The sequence below is a fragment of the Galleria mellonella genome, unplaced genomic scaffold (assembly GCF_026898425.1).
Source record: "Galleria mellonella isolate WM207_F2 unplaced genomic scaffold, CSIRO_AGI_GalMel_v1 utg35, whole genome shotgun sequence".
NCBI lineage: Eukaryota > Metazoa > Arthropoda > Insecta > Lepidoptera > Pyralidae > Galleria > Galleria mellonella.
The window spans coordinates 950,220-975,281 of record NW_026442082.1 but is presented as its reverse complement, the minus strand read 5'-3'; the positions used below and the strand labels follow the sequence as shown (position 1 = coordinate 975,281).

The following is a 25,062-nucleotide window of genomic DNA, read 5'->3' as shown; positions in this document are numbered from 1 at the left end:
TGACTGTCGGGCTTCTGTTGTGTGGTAATTTCTGGAAAGAAAATTAGTTAATAACATCGGTACTATAAACTATTAGACAGTATGAGAAATAATTATAAAGTATTATTCAATAGAATTCAGTTATCTGTAATAAAACACAACAGTTCTAAAATTAGGTAGGTATTAAATATCCGAAGCGTAGAACGTAAAAATACTGAAGAGCATTTTATTATGTGCCAAAATAAAAGCTTTTAATTGAAAACATGAATGAATGAAGGTGTTATATCGCATTTTCTGATTTTCGCTATACTATGAATGGATGGAGGTATTATTAAGAGGTGCGATGTGCATATTAACATAACCTATACTTGCACTCGATTAATATCTCTCTCTTCGTCCACTTCATTAGTAAAGTGTAAATAAATAAAAATAAATAAATAAGGTCGTGTCCTTAAAAGGTGTCTGTTGCCTCTTTTATGATATTTCTCCATTTCGCACGGTCTTCAGCCTCTACTCCCGGGTACTATAACTTTTAGTTATTAGTTTGTATATATTACCTCCGTCTATTTATATAATAGTGAAAATCCAAAAATGCAACATATTTTCTTCTTCTATTCATGTCATCTATTTTAAAATGAATTATTTTTAATAGCCAACAAATTGACCATCTCTGTAAATTGCTGATACTTATTAATTCCTCTCTTTCCGAGAATAGGGAAAGAAGATAAAAATTATATGAGAAATCGGTTCAGGGCTGATATATCTAAAGGAGGTAAAAGCCCTTAAAAATAAAAAAAAAAATAAAATAAAAAAAATGTCTTTCCCTTCTTTCTCATAGATAACTAGTTTCCAGTTACACAAATCGTAACCTATATTATCCATACATTTTATTATCGTTATTAATAATACAATACATAAATAAAAAAAAAAGTTCTTATTAAAAATTAATATCTATTAGAAAAAATAACTACAGATTTTTAAATGTAAATTCAGGTAAACCTATTATTTACATTGAATTTGCAATAGCGCCTGTCCTATTACTATGAGCAATGCTGTAGAATACACGTATTATCTTCAAACTTCCGTCAGGCATTTTCACTTCCATAATAACGAACAAAACACGCGAAACAAAAAGCTTTCAAATGCGCTGGAATCTGAATCGTTTGCCTGGAACTGCATTCGTTAACACTTTCAAAGCTTTATACGAAACAATATATTTGTTTATTTTCCTTTCTAAAGGTAACAACCAGGACAATCCTTTTGTTGGTTGCGATGTAATAAAGCCATTCGTAATTAAAGTCTTTATTTTGGTGTGGATTATTTTTACTGCTATTCCGTAAGAGTGTTTAACTAAATTTGTTTTAATTTAAATAAGTAAGCACTTACTTAATTGTTTCAATTAAGTATTATGGATGCAAATGTTATCTATTAAAGTTAAAATACCTATGTATATTTTAAACCCACGTTCCTTTGAAAGTTTTAATTAGATAGATACTCTCGTTAACACTTTATCTTATTTAGGTTTTAGGTAGGTACTTAATTAGTTATTCCGTAGTTACTCAATATAAAGTTCTAGATGGTTATTTATAGTACAATATACCTACACAAATTTACTCTTGTTTTATCTATATATCTAAGTTTTTATAACACAATTGATTCATTTAATCTTTAGCGTTTAAACAGTAATTGTTCTAATTTATTTTAGTGAATAGTTTCTTTAGTATTATAGTAACCTGCGGCTTCGCCCATGATCGTATCGTGATGTTAAATAGTCTATAATGATTCTTAAAAAGACAGCTATCAATTGCATAAAGAATTTTTCAAATCCGCCTGGTAGTTCCAGAGATTACGGCGTTTAATAAACTCTTCCACTTTACGTGTTACGAGTAGTATAGATGTACGAATTTCAACATCGAAGTGTGGTAATGTCCCAATTCTTTGTTAATTTTCAAAAACAATTTAACTATATTTTTCTAAAACTAAAGCTTTGAATGATGGATATATCGCGAGGTGAGAACTTAACAAAATCTAATAGGAGGCTTAAAATTAATTGTTGTTTTTCAATTCGCGTTTCTTTGGAAAAAATGGTTAGTTTCACTTATAAAACATTCTATTTATATTAATAATTTTAAATTCAGTGGACAAGAAGAAATTCTTGTCAAGTTTAGTTTAAACTATTCATAATAGGAAAGAAACATAGTCGAATTGAGAACAAGAGAACCAATTTTTCGAAGTTAGTTTACAACCCCGCGATCTTATTACAAATAGTTAATCTTAATATAGTCAATACTAAATAAATCGACGAACAAGACTTGATAAACAAATATATATGTATATAAATGATACGATTCTTTATTTTAGGTCCGATTAACATTGACCCATCTACTTTTCTATTTCGTATTTATGTTTTGGAAGCGCTCGATGTACGCGGCGGGTCCTGTTATTTTGGTGTCGACTTATTATCGACGCGATGCACACATACCAACCAAAGTGAATGTAGGTGTGGATGTTTTAAATTTGGATCTGTGCCCGGAGCTCAATGCTTTTCTCTCAGTCACAAGACTCAACCATAAGGAGTCTTTGAAATTGCGCGACACGCACTTTTGTTATAATAACAAAACTTGTGAGAGTAAACTTATATTTAAAAAAGCATCTTACGACTGTATGTGACAACGAAGTGACGAAAATGAAAGTGACTTTGGACACCCTGTGTTTACGTTCATTGCTAAGGAGCGTCCGAAATAGATTCTTTTCTTAGACATCTGATTTGACCCCGATACGATAAAGAAGTTTGGTATCGACTGCGATAGAGAACGGTGAGTTTAATTTATTTATTTGCTAATAGTTCTACCTGGCTCAGATGTGTATTGCTGTCTCAGAAACAATTGGCAGAAAATATATTATGTACTGCCAAATTTAATTGTTCTTTGTTATTATATTATATGGCAGTACTGTTAATTCATTGTTATCTGATTAACGTTTTTTTTCAGTGGCTGTTGATTGGGAGGGACGTAATAGTAATGAATGAGGAGAAGAATGAAGAAAATATTACCCTGACAATCCCTATTATAAAAGCCGAATCCGAAACCCAAACAAGTGGTCAATTAGTGTCTAAATCTCCTAGTAACAGTAAAACTACCGAAATAGAAATGGAAAGTGAACAAAAACAAAATATGTCTATTAGAAAACGAAGAAATTTATCCAAAAATCGAACTCAAGCCGCAAGACAAAGGGAAAAAACACCTGAACCCGGAAGAACTCCAATTCATGAAGATACAACTACCTCTGATGACGAAGATAATCTACCACAACGTAATTCCAGAGAAATAGAAGCTGATAATACTTATGAAGAAATGAAACGATTAGTCCAAGAAAAAGCAAGTGTTAAAGATCCTGTTTACGATTTAGATACAGATGAAGTTCTTGAAGCAAGAGCTATTGCTGCTAATGAAAGAAGACGTCGGAGTATCTCACCTTTTGCTTTGCCAGATAAAATTGAAGAAGATACTAAATTAGAGCGCAAGGGTAGTTTCATAGACCCAACTAATAAATTACTCAGTACTAATTATACTTTAAATCTTAAAGATGAGGATAAAAGTCGTCGTAATTCTTTAACCATGGAAATGCCAATAGAAAGGAGATCTTCATTATCACCACCTATTTCAACTAACACAACATCTAAAGAGAGCGATTTTATATACCCAACTACACCTAAAAAGTTGGAAGAAATTGTGTATCCCGACGAAAAGAAACCGGATGATAAACACAGAAAATTAAAAACGCCGGTCAAGAACGAAGAAGTATTTACATTTGATGATAAAGATATTAAAACAAATGCAAAGATAACTACTCCAAAAACACCGGAAACTCCTATTACTCCAGGAGAAATAGTAACTAAAGTTATACAAGTAGAAAGAACTCCAAGCAAGAAAACAACAGCAGATAAAAAACCAGTAGTTGAAGTAAGGGAAAGAATTGTTAGGACTCCAAGTAGAAAAATGTCAAGTGATGTAAAACCAGTTATTGTTCGACAACAAGTTTCCAAACCAAAAGAAGATCAACAAAGTAAAGTGCCTCCTGTAAAACCAGCGCGGAGTAAATCTGCTACAAGATTTGGGGTCAGTTTTTATATAAAATTATTTTTGATATTATTTGTTGCTTTGTTAATAGCATTATATTTTCAACTGACATAAATCATCACAATGACTGATCACCATGTTATTAGTATATTATTTTCTGATAGTTTAAGAAGAGAAACTAATATTTTATCCATAATGATATTTACAGAGTAAAACTAGTGAGAGTGAGATGAGTGAAGATCAAGCGAAGCAACAAAAATCTAATGCACCAGAATCAAAACGTAAAATAGTACCTACACCACGTCGTTTCATGAAAAATAGATCTCCAAGAGCCAAGAGATCTCAGTCTGCTAATAGAATTGAATCAATTCAAGTAGTAGATAAATCTGGTATAGGTATGAGTCAAACTAGTCGGGAGATTATCGAACTCATGCAGATAGCTAGAGCACGAAGTTTGTCGATTCCAAAAGATGACCCAAGACTTCCATCTGAATATAAAGACTATAAAAAAAATTTACAAACCCCTACAAAGACTCCCTCAACACCAAGACAATCGAGGGGTATTTCATGTCCAAAAACTATTCAAATAATTAGTGATAAAGAAATATTATCCGGCCTGACAACGAATCAGAGAATAAATATAGAACATGAAAAACGTAGTAGACGAAGCTCAGGTTATATTGATGCCAGTCAATCTGAATATACTTCTAGTTGCTATTCTACATCTCCTAGTGAAAATGAGTTTGATTTTGACTTATCAGAAAAAACGGCTGAGTTAACTCGCAAACTAAATATTTTGAGTCAAGAAGTAGATGATCGTAATACTTTGAGTAATATACTTTTAGCTAATGACAACTTTGATCAGGTAAAAACAGAACCTCAACTTATACAGAAACCTATAACAAGAAAAAAATCATTGATAGATAATGAATTAGAAATTTCTGATCAGATAAAAATGGATAATCAAAAATCAACGTTAAGGAAAAGGTCTTTGACAGATAATAAAGCTATTATCAAGAAAGAACCGATTGCACCAGAAGTACAAAATAGTATCAAATCAAAAACTGACGAGAATAAAAAAGAAGTACAATTTAAATGGAAAATCATACGTAATTGGCAACAATTTAAACAAGAATATGCGGCAGACTATACTAAGATAAAATTATTACGAAATAGATGTATTTCTGACTTACTGCTGTTAATAATAATGTGTGGTTTGGGTGGTATGATGTTTAGAGCTTTAGAAGGATCTTTTGAAAATGCATACAAATGTGGAACCAGAGGTGTAAAGCGTGATTTCATAGAAAATTTATGGAGAGGTAGTCACTACTTGAGAGAAGAAGATTGGAAATCGATGGCTAGAAAAAAACTGTACGAATTTGAAAATCAACTGCACACGGCGCATGAAGCTGGAGTTACATCTTATAGTGGGCAAAAATCCTGGAACTTTATGAATTCCTTTGTTTATTGTTTGACATTAATAACAACTATTGGTAAGATTGCAGTTTGATATTTTTTCATAATAGTACATATTTTCCATATTTTAATACATTATTATGAATTACGATGAAATTCTAATGAATAAATCTAATTATAATTAATTAATTCTAATTCTTAAAATAACAGAGTCTATAGATAGATAGATACTCTTTATTGCTTCCTCCAAAAGATTACAATAGTAAACTTATTATAAATATAAATAATTACAAGATGATATGTTTTATTATTGAATGTGTTATTTATTTATAATAACTTACCACTTTCTGACAGTACAAAGTTTAAAACCTAAATTTAATGCTAAATAGAATTCTCTCCCTAAGTTTTGGTAAAAAAATAGAAAATTATATTGACTTGAAATTGCCTGTTTAGTACGATTTGTTTATAAATAAATATATTATGCAATTATACTTTTAAATATATTGGTTCTAAAGCAGGAGTTATTATTAATTAACGGATTTATTGTAAAAAAAACAATCGTTTCGAGAACTTTTTAAACTTAATGTTTTTGTATTAAGAACAATAAAAATATTAAAATTTGTTTGCTGTAATGTTTGATACAATATTATTATTATCAATTTGGCTGCTATAAAAAAGATAGATTATTGGACTTACCTATAAAAAACGAGTAGTTACAATATATGATACCAGCAAATATAAAAAGTTAGACACTACTTTAATTTCTTGATAATTTTAGATGATGAAAAAACAAAAAGAACCTATCGTAGAATATATTCATATAAAAATATTTATTTAGGATTTATTTAAAGTAAAAATATATTTTAATAATAATATTAATATTATTTTGTAAAAGTAATTTAAATTTATAAATCATAATAAATATATAAGTAGTTATCATGATTAAACATAACCAAAATATATTTGGTTGGTTTTATTTTGTTATTTCCTTTACTGTTTATTTTTTAGGTACAAGTACCCGTACCCCTAGATGTTCTAAATCAATATAATTAATTTTTGTTCTTTTTCTGTATTGTTAATCTTTAAAATTAATTACACTATTACAGGTTATGGTCACATAGCTCCAAAGACTAGGTATGGGCAAGCAGCCACCATAGTGTACGCAATTATCGGGATCCCTTTGTTCCTGATAGTTTTAGCTGACTTCGGTAAATTATTCACAAGAATTATCAAGTTCTTCTGGGCGTTTATAAGGAGATTCTATTACACGAGAAGTTGCAGGAAGGTTAGGAGGACTGCGCCTGTGCAGGTTTGCATCTTTAATTATTTTGTAGACTTTATCTATGTGAGTTAGGAGAATTAGGTTTACCAAAGGGAAAAATACTAATGTCGTTTCCGTGAGTACCTCTATCATACCTACATTTCTGCTGTAAAGCAGCTATGCTTGCATGGTTGTAGGTTTGAAGAGTAGTTTATAGCAATGAAGTTACAGGGTACGGAAACATAATGCCACAGTTCCGGGGGAAAGGGATTGTTAGTAACAGAGTCAGCCTCATTGCTGCAATATAACCTGCACGCGGTTCTCTCTAGAAACTATTATAGTTAACTGATAAATTCGTCACGATGGGCTAACTAACTTGTTTTCATTCCTTACTGGTGTCCGTATCGATAGCACGGGCAGAGTTACTATTTCATTTTCGTTTATTAAATAATAATTACATAAGGGGAATTTCGTGTCACATACTTACTGTATTTTACGATTTCCATGGTGCTGGTTATGTTTACAGGCCACAATTACTTTTATTAAGTCGACTGTAAGCTTGTTTGGTATTCTAAGTATCATAAAAAAGTTTAAAAGTCCTTTGTATTATTTAAACAATAATAATATAAAATCTGTAGAACACATTTAACTGAAATCCGATCACTCTTATAGGCGTGATTGAATAACAAACATTTTATACAAACTTTCACAATTTTCGGTTATATGATACAAATGTAATGTCATTGTACAAAAGTCGTTTGTTTGTGTACTTCTGTACCATTCGTGTTTCAACCGTAAAGCAGTTGTGTTTGCATGGCTGTGTTTCGGTTTGTTTGGTGGGATATGGCGTGAATGTCCAGGGTACAGAGGAATAACATCTGAGTCCTCAGGAATGGCAACGCATGGGGGGTATCATGGGCAAAACAGTATACTCTGTTACTCTGTTGTGTCCATGGTACTGCTCATGTCTATAGGTGACGGTTACCACTTTCCATCAGGTGAGCCGTCAGCTTGTTTGCCATTCTAAGTTGTATAAAAAAAATTTCATATAGAGAGGCCAAAGATATGGCCTGGGATAGAGCTGGCTGGAAGTAGATGCATAAATTAGTTGCACCGATAAGAGGAAACTCTTAAGTGAAAAGAAATATTATATGATATAAATCTTATTTAAATACTTGTAATTCTTTCCCATTGTGTTTATTGCAAAAGGTTTTTATTTTTATACACAGCATCGGTTTCAAAATTACATTTTCAGGTGTTTTTATTAAAATTATATAATTAATATAATGAAGTTCCAGCGAGAAATCATAATACAAACAGAATTATTAGACATATTTACCAGAGGGAGACTTTGTACAAAAGTCGTTTTGGGTACCTCTGTCCCATTCGTGTTTCTACCGTAAAGCAGTTGTGTTTGCATGGCTGTGTTTCGATTTGAAGGGGGGGGGGGGATATGGCAGTGAATTTACAGGGTATAGAGGAATAACACCCGAGGAATGGCAACGCAAGGAGGGGGGGGGGTGTATCATGGGCAAAACAGTATATTACTCTGTTGTGTCCATGGTACTGCTCATTTTTATAGGCGACAGTTACTACTTACCAGGTGGGCCGTCAGCTTGTTTGCCATTCTAAATTGCATAAAAAATTAATAAAAAAAAATAGTTATTTATATATAATTGTATGTAAATTAAAATTCATATTTTTAGTGTTCCAATAACTAGTTATTACTAAAGTTTCTGTTGTCCTACATACTTGTAAAGGTGTCTTATAATAATATATTTTAGGACTACGTGACGCGTTAAACTTGATCTACCTAATGTTTTCCTATTCATCCTTAAGAGAGGCTATAAAGGAGATCACCGTTCGTGAAAATAAAGGCAAAAAGACATTCAATTTATTTAATTTCATCCGTACTCTCTTATGGCGTATACAGAGACAAGTATTACAGAATATTCTATTATATTTATAAAAAAGTATAGTAATCAAAATTAGGTACAATTAATGATTAGCTTCAAATGTTATGTTATGTTCATTTATTACATAGTTATATACAATTGAACGATGGGAATGTTATGAATTTATTATATGTATTTGTTGTTTATTTAATTATCCGGGTGTAGTCAAAATAATTATAATATTTTTCGTATATTAATAGTCATGATTGTCGGTACTTTAGAATTTTGTACACATATTGACATTTTTATTATATATATTATTAAAAATGGGTTTAGCTTCTCTGAGTCAAAGCATTCGACGTTCCATTGTTTCTATCTATCCTAATGGGAGATAGATGTGACAGATAATTATGTATATTTGTATTGTTAAAAGGAGCAGGGACTCAGGACCCTTCTTTACTTTTGTCCAGCGACGCTTTTGTCCAGCAGTGGACGGATAATGGCTGATATGATGATGATGTATTGTTAAAAACATTTGTATACTTCCACAAAAATGTATTAATAAATATCTAACTGATTTCGCCTTTTAAGGCATTTTTAAAGGTTATATTCACTAGTTTTTTCTCATGCAATCAATTAAAGGATTACCATTTTTCAATTGCACTAATAATTGACCTCTTCCTTTCCCGTGAGTGCCGTAATAGGCAACTAAGTAATTTAATAGTCGAGGGATGGGCAGCAGCGTCCCTCTTTAATTATCATAAAAATTCTAACTCCAGTTGCCAATCCTTCTGCTAAGCATGCTATCTACTGGCAAAACATCCCTTATAGGAGAGTCCTATGTTCAATTGTAGACAGATAAGGGCTGATATGATAACGATAATGAACTAGCTAATCTACTTCGTACATGTAGATTTCAGAAATCGGAAACTAATAAAATAAATAACTTGTAGATGATGTATTAATATAAAATATACATCAATTTTGAAAAACACAACAGTAAAACAGTAAACCTCATCCAATTTGGTGCAATAGTTTTTGCGTGATGCTGGAACAAATATACGAACAAAAGACAAAATTTATATAAAATATTGTTTTGGCATGTATTGGTCTTATTGAAGCCCCTTACATAATTTTTTATTAAATATCTACTAAGAGATAGATACTCTTTATTATTTTCTACAAAAGATAACATGGAAGTAAATTTATTATAAAAACAAACAATTACAAGAAATGTTCACATTGAGAAAACAATGGGTAGCCTTATCGCTAACGAGACATTGTCTAATTACAACTTTATTATATTAGTAGGATTATAATAATTTGGTTTCCCGTCATATAAATATCTCAAAAATATAAGACCCTAGTTTATGTAAACGTTCGCGTTAATTCCCGTCTCTTATAAACCATAAAACATGCAGCGCAAAAATCTAAAACTTAACATCAAAAATATCGTTTATGCATTTTTATTCACCCTTCTGTCATAAAGACATTGTATCGTAATATCTCTGCGGTAATCTTACTGCTATTAAAATCTTTAAACTTAACGACAACATGCAAGCAAGTTGTTTGGCAACGGAATATCCTGCTTGGAAACAGAGGCAGCCGTGCAAATGATTCTGTACAAAGTTTTCTTTAATAATTTTCAGTGTAAGGAAGGAAGAGTTCACTAAAGGAAGAATTTCATAACTCGTCTTACGTTTCACTTGTCTTAGACAGTACACGATTGATGACTGTATACTCATTTATTACTTTCTTTGCAGTATTTTCTTTTGTTAGTAATTTGCCAGACCACACACTCGCAAAAATCACAAGGGACCGTATTTCAACATTCGTCTTTTTTCTGTTAACATTTATTTACTCCCAGCTTTTATTAATCTTGCTCCACAATCAACAAAGTACTTATTTATCAAGGAATTTTTCTACACAACGTTGCTCTGAAAATATTAATATGTATAAAGAAAACAATGAGTTTGGTTTTATTTTGCGGCGTGTAATGATTACGCCCGGAGGTGTGTGTTTGTACTTCTGTGATCCTTTTGTTTTCAATACATATTTGTTAATCCAATGATATTTTTTACGATTGCAGGAGGTTATGAAAGGTCTGAATATCGTCTACGAGGTTGTAAGACGACCTTCGCAGATCTTCAACGAAGATGAGATTCGTGATCATCCTAATGGCGACCACGAAGGAAAAGATACACAAGCACCTACAGTAGAAAGGAAACCAAGTGATATACCACCACCTTTGCCTCCCAAACCTGGTACAGTTCAAGATATCGATGTTGAGACAGACCTCGGAACACCAGCGCCATCTGTTTTTGAAATAGACGATGAATTCAACCTACCAGTTACAGTAGCTGTCTTCATTCTTATCATATATATTTTTATTGGCGCTGTCTGTTACAGCATGTGGGAAGATTGGGACTTCTTCAAATCGTTCTACTTTGTCTTCATTTCTATGTCAACAATAGGCCTCGGAGATGTGGTTCCCGATCACCCTATATTTATGATGTCTTCCATACTGTATCTGATCTTCGGTTTAGCATTCACTTCCATGTGTATTAATGTTGTACAAGTGAAATTAACTAATACATTTAAACATGCCAGTGCCAAGCTTGGCGCTACAATAGGTTTGCAGGTTTCTGATGAAGACGGTAGTCTTGTAACTACCACTCCTGTTCCATTGGAGATCGTTCCAGTTCATAAACCAAGGAATGAATTACCACCACAAGAAAGCAAAAGTAAAGAAGAAAATGAACAAAAAAATAGATAAGATTCATGTAATCGATGTAGGCGTTCTTACTAAATATAACTTCAGTGTTATAAGTGATATAATTACTAACTGTGGGGTGCCTAGAGATTTTGTATTAATTTACTTACTCTAGTATTGTTGCGAAATATGACTTATTTGTTCTAGTCATAGTATTTAAAAGAATTATTAATTATTATAGATTTATTATTTAATAAGTAAGTACATAAAAAAACATGCACAAAAGCAATATAAATTAAAATATACAAATCATCCTATGAAATACAACTTACGAGATAAAAATAGAATATGAAATTTTTTACAAGTCAATAAAAAAAATACAATAAATGTTTCAAAATAACGTCAATCAAAATAAAATTAATTATTTTTTGTAGGTATAAATATAAATATGTTCTTAAAAGTAGATTTTATTAAAAAATATTTAAAATTAGTTTGACATATTTTACGAGAATATAAATTTAAATTGTAATATAAAAAGTTATCAGATTTATTTATTAAGATTAAGATTATTGTAATACACTTCTTTGCAAAAATGGGCACTTTTGTCGTAATAGCTTGAGATTTGACTAAAACTGTGCATGTACTGAAATGTTTAATAGAATTTAGAAGTCTAATAATAATATATAATTACTATAAAGTAAAATCTAAACTGAGGACATTTTAACATTAGTGAAATAATATTTATTTTAATGCACTTTTAATTATTTATTCTAAATGCTCGCTTTTTGCAAAGAGGTCTGAAATTTCTGTAAGTGTGAATCGTAATCGATAAGTTTTATTAGATTTTTTAAATAATTTTATACATAATTGTTATTTAAAAATTGTTGATGTGTGTGTAAATAAAGATATTTATTATTATATTTACAATAGTTTTAAATTTTTATATAAATTACTATTAAAAATCTTCAATTGAAATCTATCTGTAGGAAAATGGTATTCACTTCCATAATGACTCAAGTAAGAGATGTAATAATAATGCGAGGGCTTTGGTACTCAGTTGACACTGTCATCCTTGTAAGTGATTCGTCATGAAGTAAAGATATAAAACCTATCTAAAGCATATAGTAAGTATGAGTATTCAATTGGACGATTCATAGAATTTCCGCCCATATGTTAGCTAGTTATCACGCGAAAATAGCTATTATGTATAGTTGTCATAAAAAGTAGTATTTATTAAAGCAAATACTACACCATAGTCGATAATCTAAGGTACATTTTATTTGCATAGTTGTCTAAAAGAGATTACGATTTTAAGGTTTACTTGAACCAGCAGGTTGGATCATAATAATTACATTTACTCGTATCTATTTATCGTCGAATTAGTCGAGGTAAACCTATGGGTAATATAAACATAATAAAATTTAAATGTGGTGGCCATAAAATGTCATTTCGTTAAAACGAAAAAGAAAATTCAAGTCTTTACAATATGGGAATTAATTAGCGACTATAGAACGGACGGAATTGTGTTTTATTTGAGCGCTCTGAAATGATTAATTATTAAGGGCTACTATGGGTTTTTATGTTACAAATGGTTGCTTTGTGCTGCTGTCACACGATATCCGATTCGTGCGATAACGTTATGCAATACATACATGTATGTATAGGTATGTACATATCCATTTTTGTTACGCAAATTTGGTGTTTTTAAAACAAGGGTTATTCAATCATCTTATACTTATACTTATCTGGATATAGGGTATATTAATGGGTGATAATGAAACGGAAACCTCGCCTACCCTATCGGCATACACTGCCGGGGCACCAGTGAGGGGTGATAGGTGATGATGAAAGCAAGTCTGTTAGCCCATCGTGATGAATTTACAAGAATTAACAACGACAGTTTCCAGGGGGAACCGCGTGGAGGTCGACTTGATAGGGTATATTGTTAGTAATGAGGAAGTTAGACCCTGTTACTAACAATCCCTTTTACCCCTAGCTGAAGGGTTTTTTTATGGATGATAATGAAATGGTTACCCTGCCTGCGCTACCAGTATACACTAGCGAAGTACCAGTGAGGGATGATAAATGATAATGAAGCAGGTTAGTTAGCCCATCGTGACGTATTCCACAATAAATCAATCAGGATGGTTTTCAGAGAGTACCGCGTGGACATCAACCTGATAGTGTATATTGCTAGCAATGGTATTGCTAATCTCCATTACTAACAATCCCTACTCGTCCCCTAGATAAAGGGTTGCAAATCATTTCCAAGAAATATTTCAGCTTCCAAGTGTAACTCATAGATTTTAATAAAAAATTAATAAAGGGGCTCATTACCGTCACCTTAATTGTAGGAGTGTATAGGCTATAATTTTTTTTTATATTTGTTTTATATATACCTTGGTATGACAAACAATCTAAATGCTCATGTGATGAAAAGTGCTATGGCGGTATATGCGGTATAGTGTAGGCAGTATAGGCGGTATAAATGTAGTTTTTGAGTATGTGAGGGAACCAAAAACTGTGTTTTTTTAAATCAAGATGATGACGTATAATTATATACCATAGATATATCTATGGTATATACCATAGATGTAGGTAGGCTGGATCATATATATCTAGACAGAGCCTTAAATAAAAGAAAAAATAAGTCAAAAAACGGCCAGTTAAATGTAAATATAAACAAATAAAAACTTATTAAGGAGAATGGAGGTTTGTTTATCGTTTATAATGCCTTAACTGATTATTTAATTATTATGCAATTTGGTATACACCTAAAATGGGAAATGAAGAAGGATATAGCATGTTTTCTATACCGATCAGTAAACATATCCCGATTACGCGGACAAAGTTGTGGGTAAAAGCTAGTAATATAGTAAAGATAATCATCATCATCATATTAGCTTTTAACTGCCTTCCCCTTAATGGCAAAACGCCAGTAGTTGCTACACTTGGTAAGTGGATTGACAACCGCAGTGAGTCTTTAGAAATGTTTTAAGAGGGACGCTGCTGTCCATCCCTCGCCCTTCCTTAGTTGCTTACGACGACACCCACGGGAAAGGAACGGGTGACCTGTTCTTGTGCGGAGACCACACGGTCATAGTAAAGGTCACCAAGTATAAAAGGAGTATAATTTTAAAATTTTCATCAATTGAAACAAAAATATCCGTTGCTTTTCATTCCCAGGGAGACACTTTATTCGTTATGACATAGATATAGGTAAATCTATATAATCTGTCTTATGGAAAAATAATTGAAAGTATGAAATAACGCTGTTTTGTTAACAGCGTACGGAAATATGAATCGAAATATTCGTACATTATGGAATCCATTTAATAGCAGAAAATTACAAAATAATAATGCAAAAAACAGATAAGAAAACCTTTTCATCTGTTCTGTTTCATCCGCCGACTGAACGAACATTCGGTAATAATATTTTTTTAACCCATTGTTGTCGGTAATGGAAACGACGTCTGCCGGTTCTCAAAAGCTTAGCAGGAATTTAATTACTCTCTAATCCAGCGGTCGATGTTTGTTGGCCGCTTTCCTTAGCGCTTCGTCGAGAATGCCGATTGGTATTTAAACTTCGATGAATATTTGGTCTTTTTATACTTATTTAGTGTTTAATGACAAAAAAGAGGTGTTTGTCGATTTGCGTGTTTTTATTTTTTGTATAATTTATATAAATAATTAAAGATTCAAACCGACTTCAAATGTGATAAAACCAGTTATTTTTATCTAAAAGCTGAACTATTTATGACTGGTTTAATCTGTAAGTACATCCTTTAGGATAAAAAAGGAATTTTCCAAATCGGTTTAGAACTAATAGAGTTATATGGTAAAAAATATTAAAAAAAATACAACTAAATTAAGAATCTCCTATGAAGTCGGTTAAAATGAAGAAGGTTCTAATTCGGTTATATTTTTGATTACTTCCGTAACTTCAGAACTCTGTCAGTTATAAACCGATTTGAAAAAATCTTTTTCTTGTATCTATAAGGATATACTTTTAAATTGGCAGCTATTTTTTTGTGGAATAAATTCTTAAATTTTCTTGTGATAATTCTTTAATAATATTTGTGTCGTGTTGGTCTCAATTTAATATTGCTGTAGGTAATTGAAGCGGCTGTTTTTTTACAGTTTATTAAGAAACAAAATCTACTTACTGTCTTACAATTTCGCAATATAAATTTAAACATTAAAATGTTTAATATGTCTCAATTATCTATAACACATTTTTTCATCCATCTGTGCATTTATTTACTTTAAAATAAGAAAAGTGTGATAATCAGCATTGTCACGATCATCATCATATCATCATCATACCTTTAATTGTTCACTGCTGAACATAAGCTTCCACAGGGAATCTTGCTAGTAGTTGCCACGCTTGGCAGGCGGATTGGCAACTACAGTTAGGCTTTGGAGATATTCTAAGAGGGATGCTGCTGTCCATCCCTCGCCCTCCCTTAATCGCCTTTTATGACACCCACGGGGTAAGAAGGAGCGGCCTATTCTATGCCGGGACCGCACGGTCTTTTTGTCATGATAGAAGTGTTTTTTCTTTTGCAAAGAAAAGTAAATTTTATATACTTATTGTAATTATTTATGTTGTCTTTACTCGTGTTTTAAATTCGGGAATGTCCGACTACAAGTAGTTTCGAACTGAACTGGAGCCCTTATTTATAAGCGCGGCTCACTGTCATATCGCAAGTAGTACATTAATAATTACTACACAGTATAATTTACGATACATAGATATTATTTATGTACCTACTTACTTGTTTTTAATGTTCAAGCATGTCGAATTTCTATATTCACTCAAGGCGATGCACTTCTTTTTATGGGCAATATAGAGCAGTTGAGTAAAAACACCAATAATTTCCCTAGAGACTACAGAATGGGTTTTACAAAAAGTGCGCAATAAGGCAAAGTATATGTAGTGCTCTTGGTGCTGCATGCATCCTTTAAGGCATGTCAATATTTATATTTTTTGTACACAAAGTTGTTTATACTATATATTATTATTATTGTAAGCGATGGGTCCTCTTTCCCAAATACGGGGCTTCTTATAATCATTCAAAATCATCATCAAATTGTGCAGTTTCTTTTTCAAATCGAATGTTAAATAAGTTACGTATTCCACAATAAATTCTTTTTTATAGTATTCTTCCAAAATATTACTAACTTTATTTTCAACAACGAGTAACTGGTAAAATGAATCATTACACCAAACAATATTATCAGATACAGTATTCATGTTTATAGTTTTTAATTTTGAATAATATTTTATGAAAAAGAAATTGTTATTCAATTCATTACTTATAGCAGTGCTTACAGAAATATATTTTTTTAGTGAACTGTACAGTTCTACACCATTAAAAAGACAAGATGACCATTCTATATTATTTTGTCCAAATAAAGGTACTCGATTACATAACAAACTTTGTTTGATATCTGTACTTAAGTAATTCTTGTAAATGACATCCATATTATGATTGGCGCTATCATAACTGATTCCTTCTTGAATTTTTTTAATAAATATTAAATTTATTATTAGACTGGGTATAGATGGTGGTAGAAGTTCACAAGGAGGATCCATATGACTGTATCTTGACCATCCAGTTAGTATGATCCCTTTAAAATTGTAAACATTACTCTCACCGCCAAATTTATAATCCAAAATCAAATTAAACCAACTGAAATGGTTGGAAAATCTCTTTTTTTCATTAGGAATAATGGCCGTTCTTCCATCAGCTCCTTTAAATGCTGATGCAATCCATATATTTGAGAACTTTTTGTGATATTTCATAAGATTTATGTGTGATACTTTGACTTGAGGCTCATAATCCCAATATACGATTTCTATGTCGTTGAGTGACTGAAAGTCAATGCTATACCATTCTTTTAGTGTTATCTGACGAAGCATATCGTCCCATATAAGAACGGTCGTTTCTTTTGAGAAACTACTGACAATATTTGATATCGTTTTGACGTGATGAACGAAAAGGTCTCTGTAAAATGTATAATATAATGACGATTAAAAGACCGATATAAAACATCTAAAATATTAGAAAAAGTTATCATATAAATAAAAAAAGAAAATATTTACAATAATTTTATAAAATATGAATAAAAAATATAAGAAGATTGATTCTTCTCTCAATTTTTTATTATCTTAGTCAAGAAAAGAGCTTCAATCTATACTATTATATAACTAGCCACGACTTATATATTTACTTTATTAATACGTATTATGTTTAGTTATTTATTTCTATTGTATTATATGTGACTTATGTATGTATAATTTTTGTAAGTATATTATTCTATATATTTGTATGTTCATTTATCGTAAAATGTTTATTAATGTTTTTATTTATCAAAATATTTATTTTATTAACAAATTGTTTTTGTTAGATCAATGCACCGCCATTTACTTTCTCTGTTTAATTCCGCCCTGTAGACATATTTTTGTGCGTGCAAAAGTATAAATAAATTTTATTAAAACATATGATCCGAAGAGTTAGTAATAATACTTAGAGAATAAAAAGAGAAGCTACGAAATATTCGTAGTAATAAATATAATAAACAGAACAATATGGGAAATAAAAAAATAATATAATTTTAAAACTATAGTGTTCTAATTATGCTAAATTATACTTATAATATTTTACTTACATCTTTGATAAATGACGTTTCAAACATTGTTGACATTCATTTATATGATAAACTTCATCACAGCCAATATGAATGTACTTCAAAGGTACGACGCTGGTATGAAATTCTATTACCTGAAATAATTGATAGAATTTTTAATATAACAGAATATGATTTATTAGTATAAGTCAAACATTAACATGTTGTCTTAGCAACAATATTAGTATGAGCTAAATATGAAAGATGAAAGACTTCCTGCCCCAACCTATATTTCCCCTGCCTACTACTTCCAAGAAAAATTTAATAACAATATATGTGGAAAAGATGAGAAAAATAAAAAATAGAAAAAAAGTTAATATTTTTTTTTAATTTAGGCTATTAGCCAGTGTTAGGCTATTCATAGCGTCTCGTTAACAGACTTCTTCTTTAAAAAGTCTCACTCACTTGGGCTAAATAAAAAGTTTATTGCATTTTTCGGTTCATATTGATACGGCCGTGTGGTCCCGGCATAGAATAAGCCACTTTTTCCTTTTCCGTGAGTGTCGTAAGAGGCGACTAACGGAGGGCAAGCGCTGCTGCCCAGTGTCCATCTTAAAACATCTCCAAAGCTTAACTACGGTTGCCAAGCGTGGCAACTACTAGCAAAACCCTCCAAGGGAGGGTTTTACCTGATAGTTTATTTCATCTAATGACTTACTTGTCGTATCATATGTTCAATCAAAGTAAAACTTTCTGCTTTATTTGGGCAGATAGAGTCTGGATGCGTTTGAACCTCTCGTAAGTGCTTGAATTGGGCCAATTTTAATACGTATTCCAAATGGCCAAATGTCTGAATTAGAGGTATTATTTCAAAGCCAAAATTATATGCATTGGTGATAAATTTTTTAACCTGAAAATATTTTTTATCACATTAAAAATGTTTTATTATATTAATGCAATATGTTACTAATATCAACATTATTGCATATATAAATGTTTTTTTTTTTATTTAATTTAGGTTCAAGTGATGTTGTATTAGTTTTTATTTTTTGTTTTAAGCTAATTTGTGATGTATTTGATGACTAAAATTAAATCCATTTCATTGTGTACTATATTCTGCATGAGTAAGTTTGAGTATCAAGTAAACATATATACATATAATTAGATAAACAATCCCTCAATTTCTTTAGTAATTTCAATAAGTAAAGTTTAATTTGCATATATGTCATTTTTCATATATTCCCACGTTAGGCAATATCTTCGCCAATTCTGAGCAACTAGTCACTTTTATTTGTTGTGAAATAAAATCTTAAACTATTCAATAATTTATGTATTATTTTAGTCTCAATCGCTGTTTCATTAAAGCATAAATTACCTCGTGTTTTTTGTAACAGTTCTTTGCGCTTATGTTGGTCAAATTTCCTTCATACGGGAACATATCTTCATATTCTAATAGCAGTCCATTAACACCATGGGATTTCATTAAAGGAAATAGCGATTCCAAATACTCCAACTTCAGTGGGGATCCTTTGAAATCCAAATGAACAACAACATTTGGTAAAGTTACAGAGGATATATCAATCGTTCTTGTTGTTACACGATTCAGCATAAAAGACTCTTTAAAGGTTACGTAGAACACAAACACGGACACTATTAAAATTGTAAAAATTATATATTTCACTTTTAAGAATATTATTTTAGCGAAAACAAAACGCATTTTGAAGATTTATTGTTTTCAAATAATTATATTATTTAAGAAAAAAAATTGTCACAATAAATATCAAATCGTAGGGATTACCAATTATTTCTTTATTATTAAAAGACTGAAAGATTAAAAAAATAATAGATCAAAAGATTTTATTCTAAATTACTTCATAAAACACTTTTCATTTTAATTGCTCTATCCTCGAAAAACTTTTTAATTTTTACTTGTAATGTTCTTTTAATTATTTTTTATATAATTCACACTTTACATTTTAAACCATTGGGTTGATTATCCAGTATTATATAAAAAAAGTTGGCTACCTACTAAGTATTAAAATATTTATTAGATGTACTTAAAAAAGATAAACGATTCTATAGTTAGATTTTATGATCTTAGATTTGAAATAAACACCTTATTTTTCACTGGATAAAAATATTTTGCAGTTGAATTGCGTGTTTACGGTATTGTCAAAAGTATTATACTGAATAGAGTAGGTAATACGGAAACCTTAGTGTTTGTATGGCTTCTTCTTGCTAACAACTTTACTTGTTACAGAAAAGTCGATAGTTTTATTATACCCAGTTGATCGCTTCTAAAGTATCACTACTAGAGCGAGACTTTGTATAAAATTCATTTGCTTGGGTACCTCTATCCAGTTCGTGTTTCTACCATGAAGCAGTTGTGTTTGCATGGCTGTGTTTCGGTTTGAAGGGTGGGATATGGCAGTAAATTTGCAGGGTACAGAGGAATAACACCTGAGTCCTCAAGAATGGCAATGCATGGGGGTATCATGGGCGGTTAACAGTATACTCTGTTATGTTCATGATACTGCTCATGTCTATAGGCAACGGTTATCAATTTCTATCAAGTGGGCCGTCAGCTTGTTTGCCATTCTAAGTTGTATAAGAAAAAAACTTATAAACATTGTTACTTAAGTTCAGATTGGAGATAAGCATGGACAAATTTCCAAATAGAAACTAATATTGTAGTAATATGTATATATGTGAACATAGATATTTTAAAGTAGTTGTAATCCATGGCATATTTCGTATGAATATAATTCAAAATTATCTTCCTTATTTATTTAAAGGTAAAGGAGAAAAGAAAGAAGGCAGTGGCTATTTGGCGTAGTAAATTTATCGAATAAAAAAAAACATTCATGTTAATAAAACATGCTAATAATTCATAATGAAGTCCATGATATCCATAATCCAGGTTGTCTGTAAGAGATTGCTTTAAGCGATAAGGCCGCCTTTTGTATATGCACATTCAGAGTTTATTATTATTATTAAAGTATACATAAAAATATTTATAGTAGTATATATCACATAAATATATAAATATTATATGATATATACTTATAATTATTTACTAATACCATTACAAATCGAACACCTATCATTGAATAGACTGAATCAATACGAACAATATGAAACATCATCTTACTGTAAATTACAAGCATAGAATAATCAACGAGACGACCCTTTCTGAGAATTGATCATTTTAAAGTAACAGCCAAGTTGCGACACTACAATGGAAAATTCAAATATAACTTTCAACAATGTAAAATAGATCTATTTCCATTAGAATAATAGTTAAAATACTTTGTGGGGACATAAACAAAGTCTGAAGTTCCTGACAAGATGTTTTGACGAATTTGTATTGCTTATTCATGGTGGTGGATATTCCTTTATAAATTGATTAGTCTTCATCTATATACATATAATAAAATTATAATTAGATGATATCTGTACAAAGATAATATTAAAAAAAAAGTACGGATACATGAGGAGTCTTGATAATACGAGTTTGAATTTATTAATCACATACCAATTAATTGTATGGATTTCGAAAATAATTATAAATCAGCGCCAAGTCTTTTCCCAACTCGGTTGGTAAATCCTAAGATTTATTATTTATCTAGTTTGGTGTCAATTTCCTCACAAGTTCTAGAGTGATATACCTAGTAGGTATTTCGTAATTTCCTTTTATTTAGCAACTAATATATAATTGTTACTTAGAATGTCAAAGAAGGTGACGGCTCACCTGATCGAAAGTGGTAACCGTCGCCAATAAATATGAATGCTACAGAATACACCGTAATATACACGCCGCCTTTCATGGGTTTCCATTCTTAAAGACTATGGTCCTATGCTTCTGTACTCTGAAATCCAACTGGTATATTCTATCCCTCGAATGAATACAGCCACACAAACACAGATGCTTCACAGCAAAAACACAGGCGAGATAGAAAAATGTAGAATGATACCAATTTTTTACTAAGTCTTTCTCTGGTAAATCATCTATTTATCAATAGGTATATTATTTTTATCCTATTTTTTATATTTGATATATATATAAAGATTTGCAAGTATCGATTATAGACAAAACAACTTGAATATTGAATTCCGCCCGCTAGCAATCACTGTTGGTACGAGTAGATACCTACAAACAAACTTTCTAACAAAATTAATTCCAGCTAGTCTCTACAAACCATATCTGAATACAATCCAAGTTCCTGATGCCTCTAACAATTAGCTAAACATCTGGAAGTGTTTGAAACAGTATCGTCTACCAACTTAACTATTCTAAAACGTTGTTTGAGGGACAAAATTACTGTATTCAGCTATCAAAGGGAACTGCCCTGAATCGGATTTAACTAAATTCATAGGAATACATCGATTAAACCAATTAAGCTTAAATTTCCAACCATTTGTTGAATTTGGCACGGATAGCTATTGTAATATTCAAACTAATAATTAATGAATGAAAAGGTGACATAACTTATAAATATACAAATTATTTATTTATTTAACTTTTATATGAAAAACAAAGGTACACACGGTGGATATAATATCTAAAAGAATTAGATAAGATTTAAGGCGCTTTACTCCTACTTTATCTTGAGACATACTGGCGTAGCTTTATATTTTTCTTCTCGCTAGCCGCCAAGAACTATCGCGATAAAAAAAGTACTTAATTGTGGAGAGTTCGTCAAAAAAAAAAATACAAATAAGTTTAAAATAAAATAGCGGTACTCACCAGTTGGTATTCTTTTTGTTTGGGAGCCAAACGAGCTATACTACCACACTGATAGAAAGTGCCCATAAAGGTAGTCATCATAAGAAGGTAGCCACTATCGCCCATGAATACCTGCAATACGAAAGGTGTTCTCTCGTATGTTGCCGGCGTTTTAAATGTTTATAGGCATGTTTAATAAAATGTCCCATTATATTATACGAGTATTATATTGTAAAGGGTAAAACTGAAGAAGGGAGCTCACTCCTCCTACCATATATACGAGGTGAAAATGAACGGGATAGTACGTAGATAGACAGAAAGTATTCGATAGCTATACGCTATTCTTTTTAGTATTATAAGTATTTTTCTTTATCACCATCGACAGGGAATTTATCCTAACACGCTTGAACCGAAATGGTCATGTACAGTATGAATTCAAAGAAATTTTTCTTCGGCGAATGCTCAGGCTATGGAATGAGTTTTCCCTTGAGACTACAGTATGGAATTTTTAAAAAATGGTTTATTAAGGGTCGGTAACGCACACGTGCCAGCCCTAGTGTTGCAGGCGTCTATAGGTAACAATAACCATCGGATAGTCTTGTTTGCCACCTTTTTGATATAAAAAATGGAGAAGGACATTGACTGCATTTAATCTTAATCAATCGATTCCAATAATGACGAAATCACAGGTAAAATCTAGTATGACTAAAAATATAACTCACTAGAAGGAGACTTTGTACAAAAATCGTTTGCTTGGGCACCTTTGTTCCATTCGTGTTTCTACCGTGAAGAAGTTGTGTTTGCATAACTGTGGTTTGAAGAGTGGGATATGGCAGTGAATTTACTGGGTACAGAGTAATAGCACCTGAGTCCTCAGGAATGGCAACGCATGGGGAGTATCATGGGCGAAACAGTATACTCTGTTATGTCCATGGTACTGCTTATGTCTATAGGCAACGGTTACCACATTCCATCAAGTGGGCCGTCAGCTTGTATGTATAGAAATTTTATCAAAATCAGTTCAGAAGTTTGATTTTTAAAATCAAAATCACTAGTTTTGCCATGATTAAAGTTAGTATTTTTTTCAAGAACCAAATCTACTTGTTTATAATTGCTCAATACGTGACACGTGTGAGGCTCGACATATAATGGGTTTTCCTTCCTTTCCCGTGAATATTGTAAGAGGCGGCTAAGGGAACTTAATGGCTGAGGGATAGGCAGCAGCGTCCCTCTTAAAACATCATTAAATCCTAACTCCATTTTCCTACTCGACTGCCAACTACTGGCAAAGCCTTCTTTATGTGAGAGGCCTATGTTCAGCAATAGACAACGGCTGACATAATAATAATAAATATCTATATAAAGTAACGTAAGCATTACAACCTAAAAAAATAAATATTGACATTAGTAATATACTAAATAAAAATGAATTGATATTAACTCAACTAGTTTAGTTTATAATTTATTACACCATATTTTGAATATCTGCATACATTTCATACGTCTCAACATAATAATGATAAACATAATTAAATTCCAGGGTTGGTGAAATTCAGTTAACCCAGTTTATTATTATTCCATAACAATGATAGTTCAAAAATCGCAGTTTCCACAAATACTCGAACATTGTTACGTCAATCCTCGTATTTCTGAAAAGTCCACGAAATACAAAGTGTTATTCGCAATTGAGTGCCCTAAAGTATCTTGTTAAGCAAACTGTACTCAAGTTGGGTTTATTAGGATGGCAAATGGGCTACAGGATATATGGCGTCATTTTACTATCGCAAGCGAAATTGGCTGCTTTATAAGGGTTCCGCATCGATACATAGTAACAAAAAATATTTTTCTTAGAATATGCCACGAATGTCGTAAGAATAGTTTGTAGGTATTTTGTGTGTTCAAGAGATTTCAGAAAGATAGAATTTCTTAATTATACTTTTGTGTGATTTAGAGAGTTATTTTTAATTTATTTATTTATTGTCATTAAATTTATTCCTATTTTGCTGTTTTTATATTTGAAATATTAAATTATTTTAAATACATAGACTTGTTTATATTACCTAATCATGTACTGCATAACTATTAATATTTTATAACGTAAATACAAAAAATACAATCTAGTTTTGAATCTCCTCCTTTTTTAAACATAAATATTTCAAACACTAAATATCGTCATAGTCGTAGAATACCGTCAGTATTCTACGACTATGACGATATATAATCGTGTTACTAAACTGTCTAATTTTCCATCAAATTATTTCTTCTGCACATAAATAATTCGAATTTCTACAGACCAATTTTGCTGCCAACCAAAAAATATCACATATTTCTTCAAGGGCTCAAACATTTGAGATCTAGAT

At 31.2% G+C, this 25,062-nt stretch overlaps 3 protein-coding genes across 3 annotated transcripts in view; 1 reads left to right on the top strand and 2 right to left on the bottom strand.

Annotated features, from left to right (window-relative positions):
* Positions 1–16,425, bottom strand: part of LOC113514271 (BTB/POZ domain-containing protein KCTD9) — a 69,953-nt gene extending 53,528 nt beyond the window's left edge. The window contains exon 1 of the mRNA XM_052896840.1: positions 16,122–16,425. Coding sequence (XP_052752800.1) covers positions 16,122–16,300 — 179 coding nt within the window. The 5' untranslated portion in view covers positions 16,301–16,425. The remainder of the gene's footprint in view (positions 1–16,121) is intronic.
* On the top strand, positions 2,502–13,567 carry LOC113514240 (microtubule-associated protein futsch-like). The gene is made up of 5 exons (XM_026898267.3): positions 2,502–2,795; positions 2,970–4,097; positions 4,267–5,551; positions 6,581–6,783; positions 10,720–13,567. Exons 2-5 carry the CDS (start codon positions 3,000–3,002, stop codon positions 11,404–11,406), a joined length of 3,273 nt encoding a protein of 1,090 aa, XP_026754068.2. The 5' UTR covers positions 2,502–2,795; positions 2,970–2,999; the 3' UTR covers positions 11,407–13,567.
* On the bottom strand, positions 16,355–20,140 carry LOC113514529 (hexosaminidase D-like). The gene is made up of 4 exons (XM_031908258.2): positions 19,352–20,140; positions 18,695–18,886; positions 18,019–18,131; positions 16,355–17,354 (listed from the first exon to the last, which is right to left on the bottom strand). Exons 1-4 carry the CDS (start codon positions 19,691–19,693, stop codon positions 16,355–16,357), a joined length of 1,647 nt encoding a protein of 548 aa, XP_031764118.2. The 5' UTR covers positions 19,694–20,140.
* Between the last annotated feature and the right edge of the window lie 4,922 nt (positions 20,141–25,062).

What these genes read in the sequence shown, in the direction of transcription:
- LOC113514240 (XM_026898267.3), top strand. Translation starts at nt 3,000, where the DNA reads ATGAATGAGGAGAAGAATGAAGAAAATATTACCCTGACAATCCCTATT. An exon ending in AATCTGCTACAAGATTTGGG is followed by an intron (nt 4,098 to 4,266) that starts GTCAGTTTTTAT and finishes TGATATTTACAG; the next exon opens with AGTAAAACTAGTGAGAGTGA. An exon ending in GACATTAATAACAACTATTG is followed by an intron (nt 5,552 to 6,580) that starts GTAAGATTGCAG and finishes ACACTATTACAG; the next exon opens with GTTATGGTCACATAGCTCCA.
- LOC113514529 (XM_031908258.2), bottom strand. Translation starts at nt 19,693, where the DNA reads ATGCGTTTTGTTTTCGCTAAAATAATATTCTTAAAAGTGAAATATATA. An exon ending in TTGAACATATGATACGACAA is followed by an intron (nt 18,132 to 18,694) that starts GTAAGTCATTAG and finishes CAATTATTTCAG; the next exon opens with GTAATAGAATTTCATACCAG. An exon ending in AAACGTCATTTATCAAAGAT is followed by an intron (nt 17,355 to 18,018) that starts GTAAGTAAAATA and finishes TACATTTTACAG; the next exon opens with AGACCTTTTCGTTCATCACG.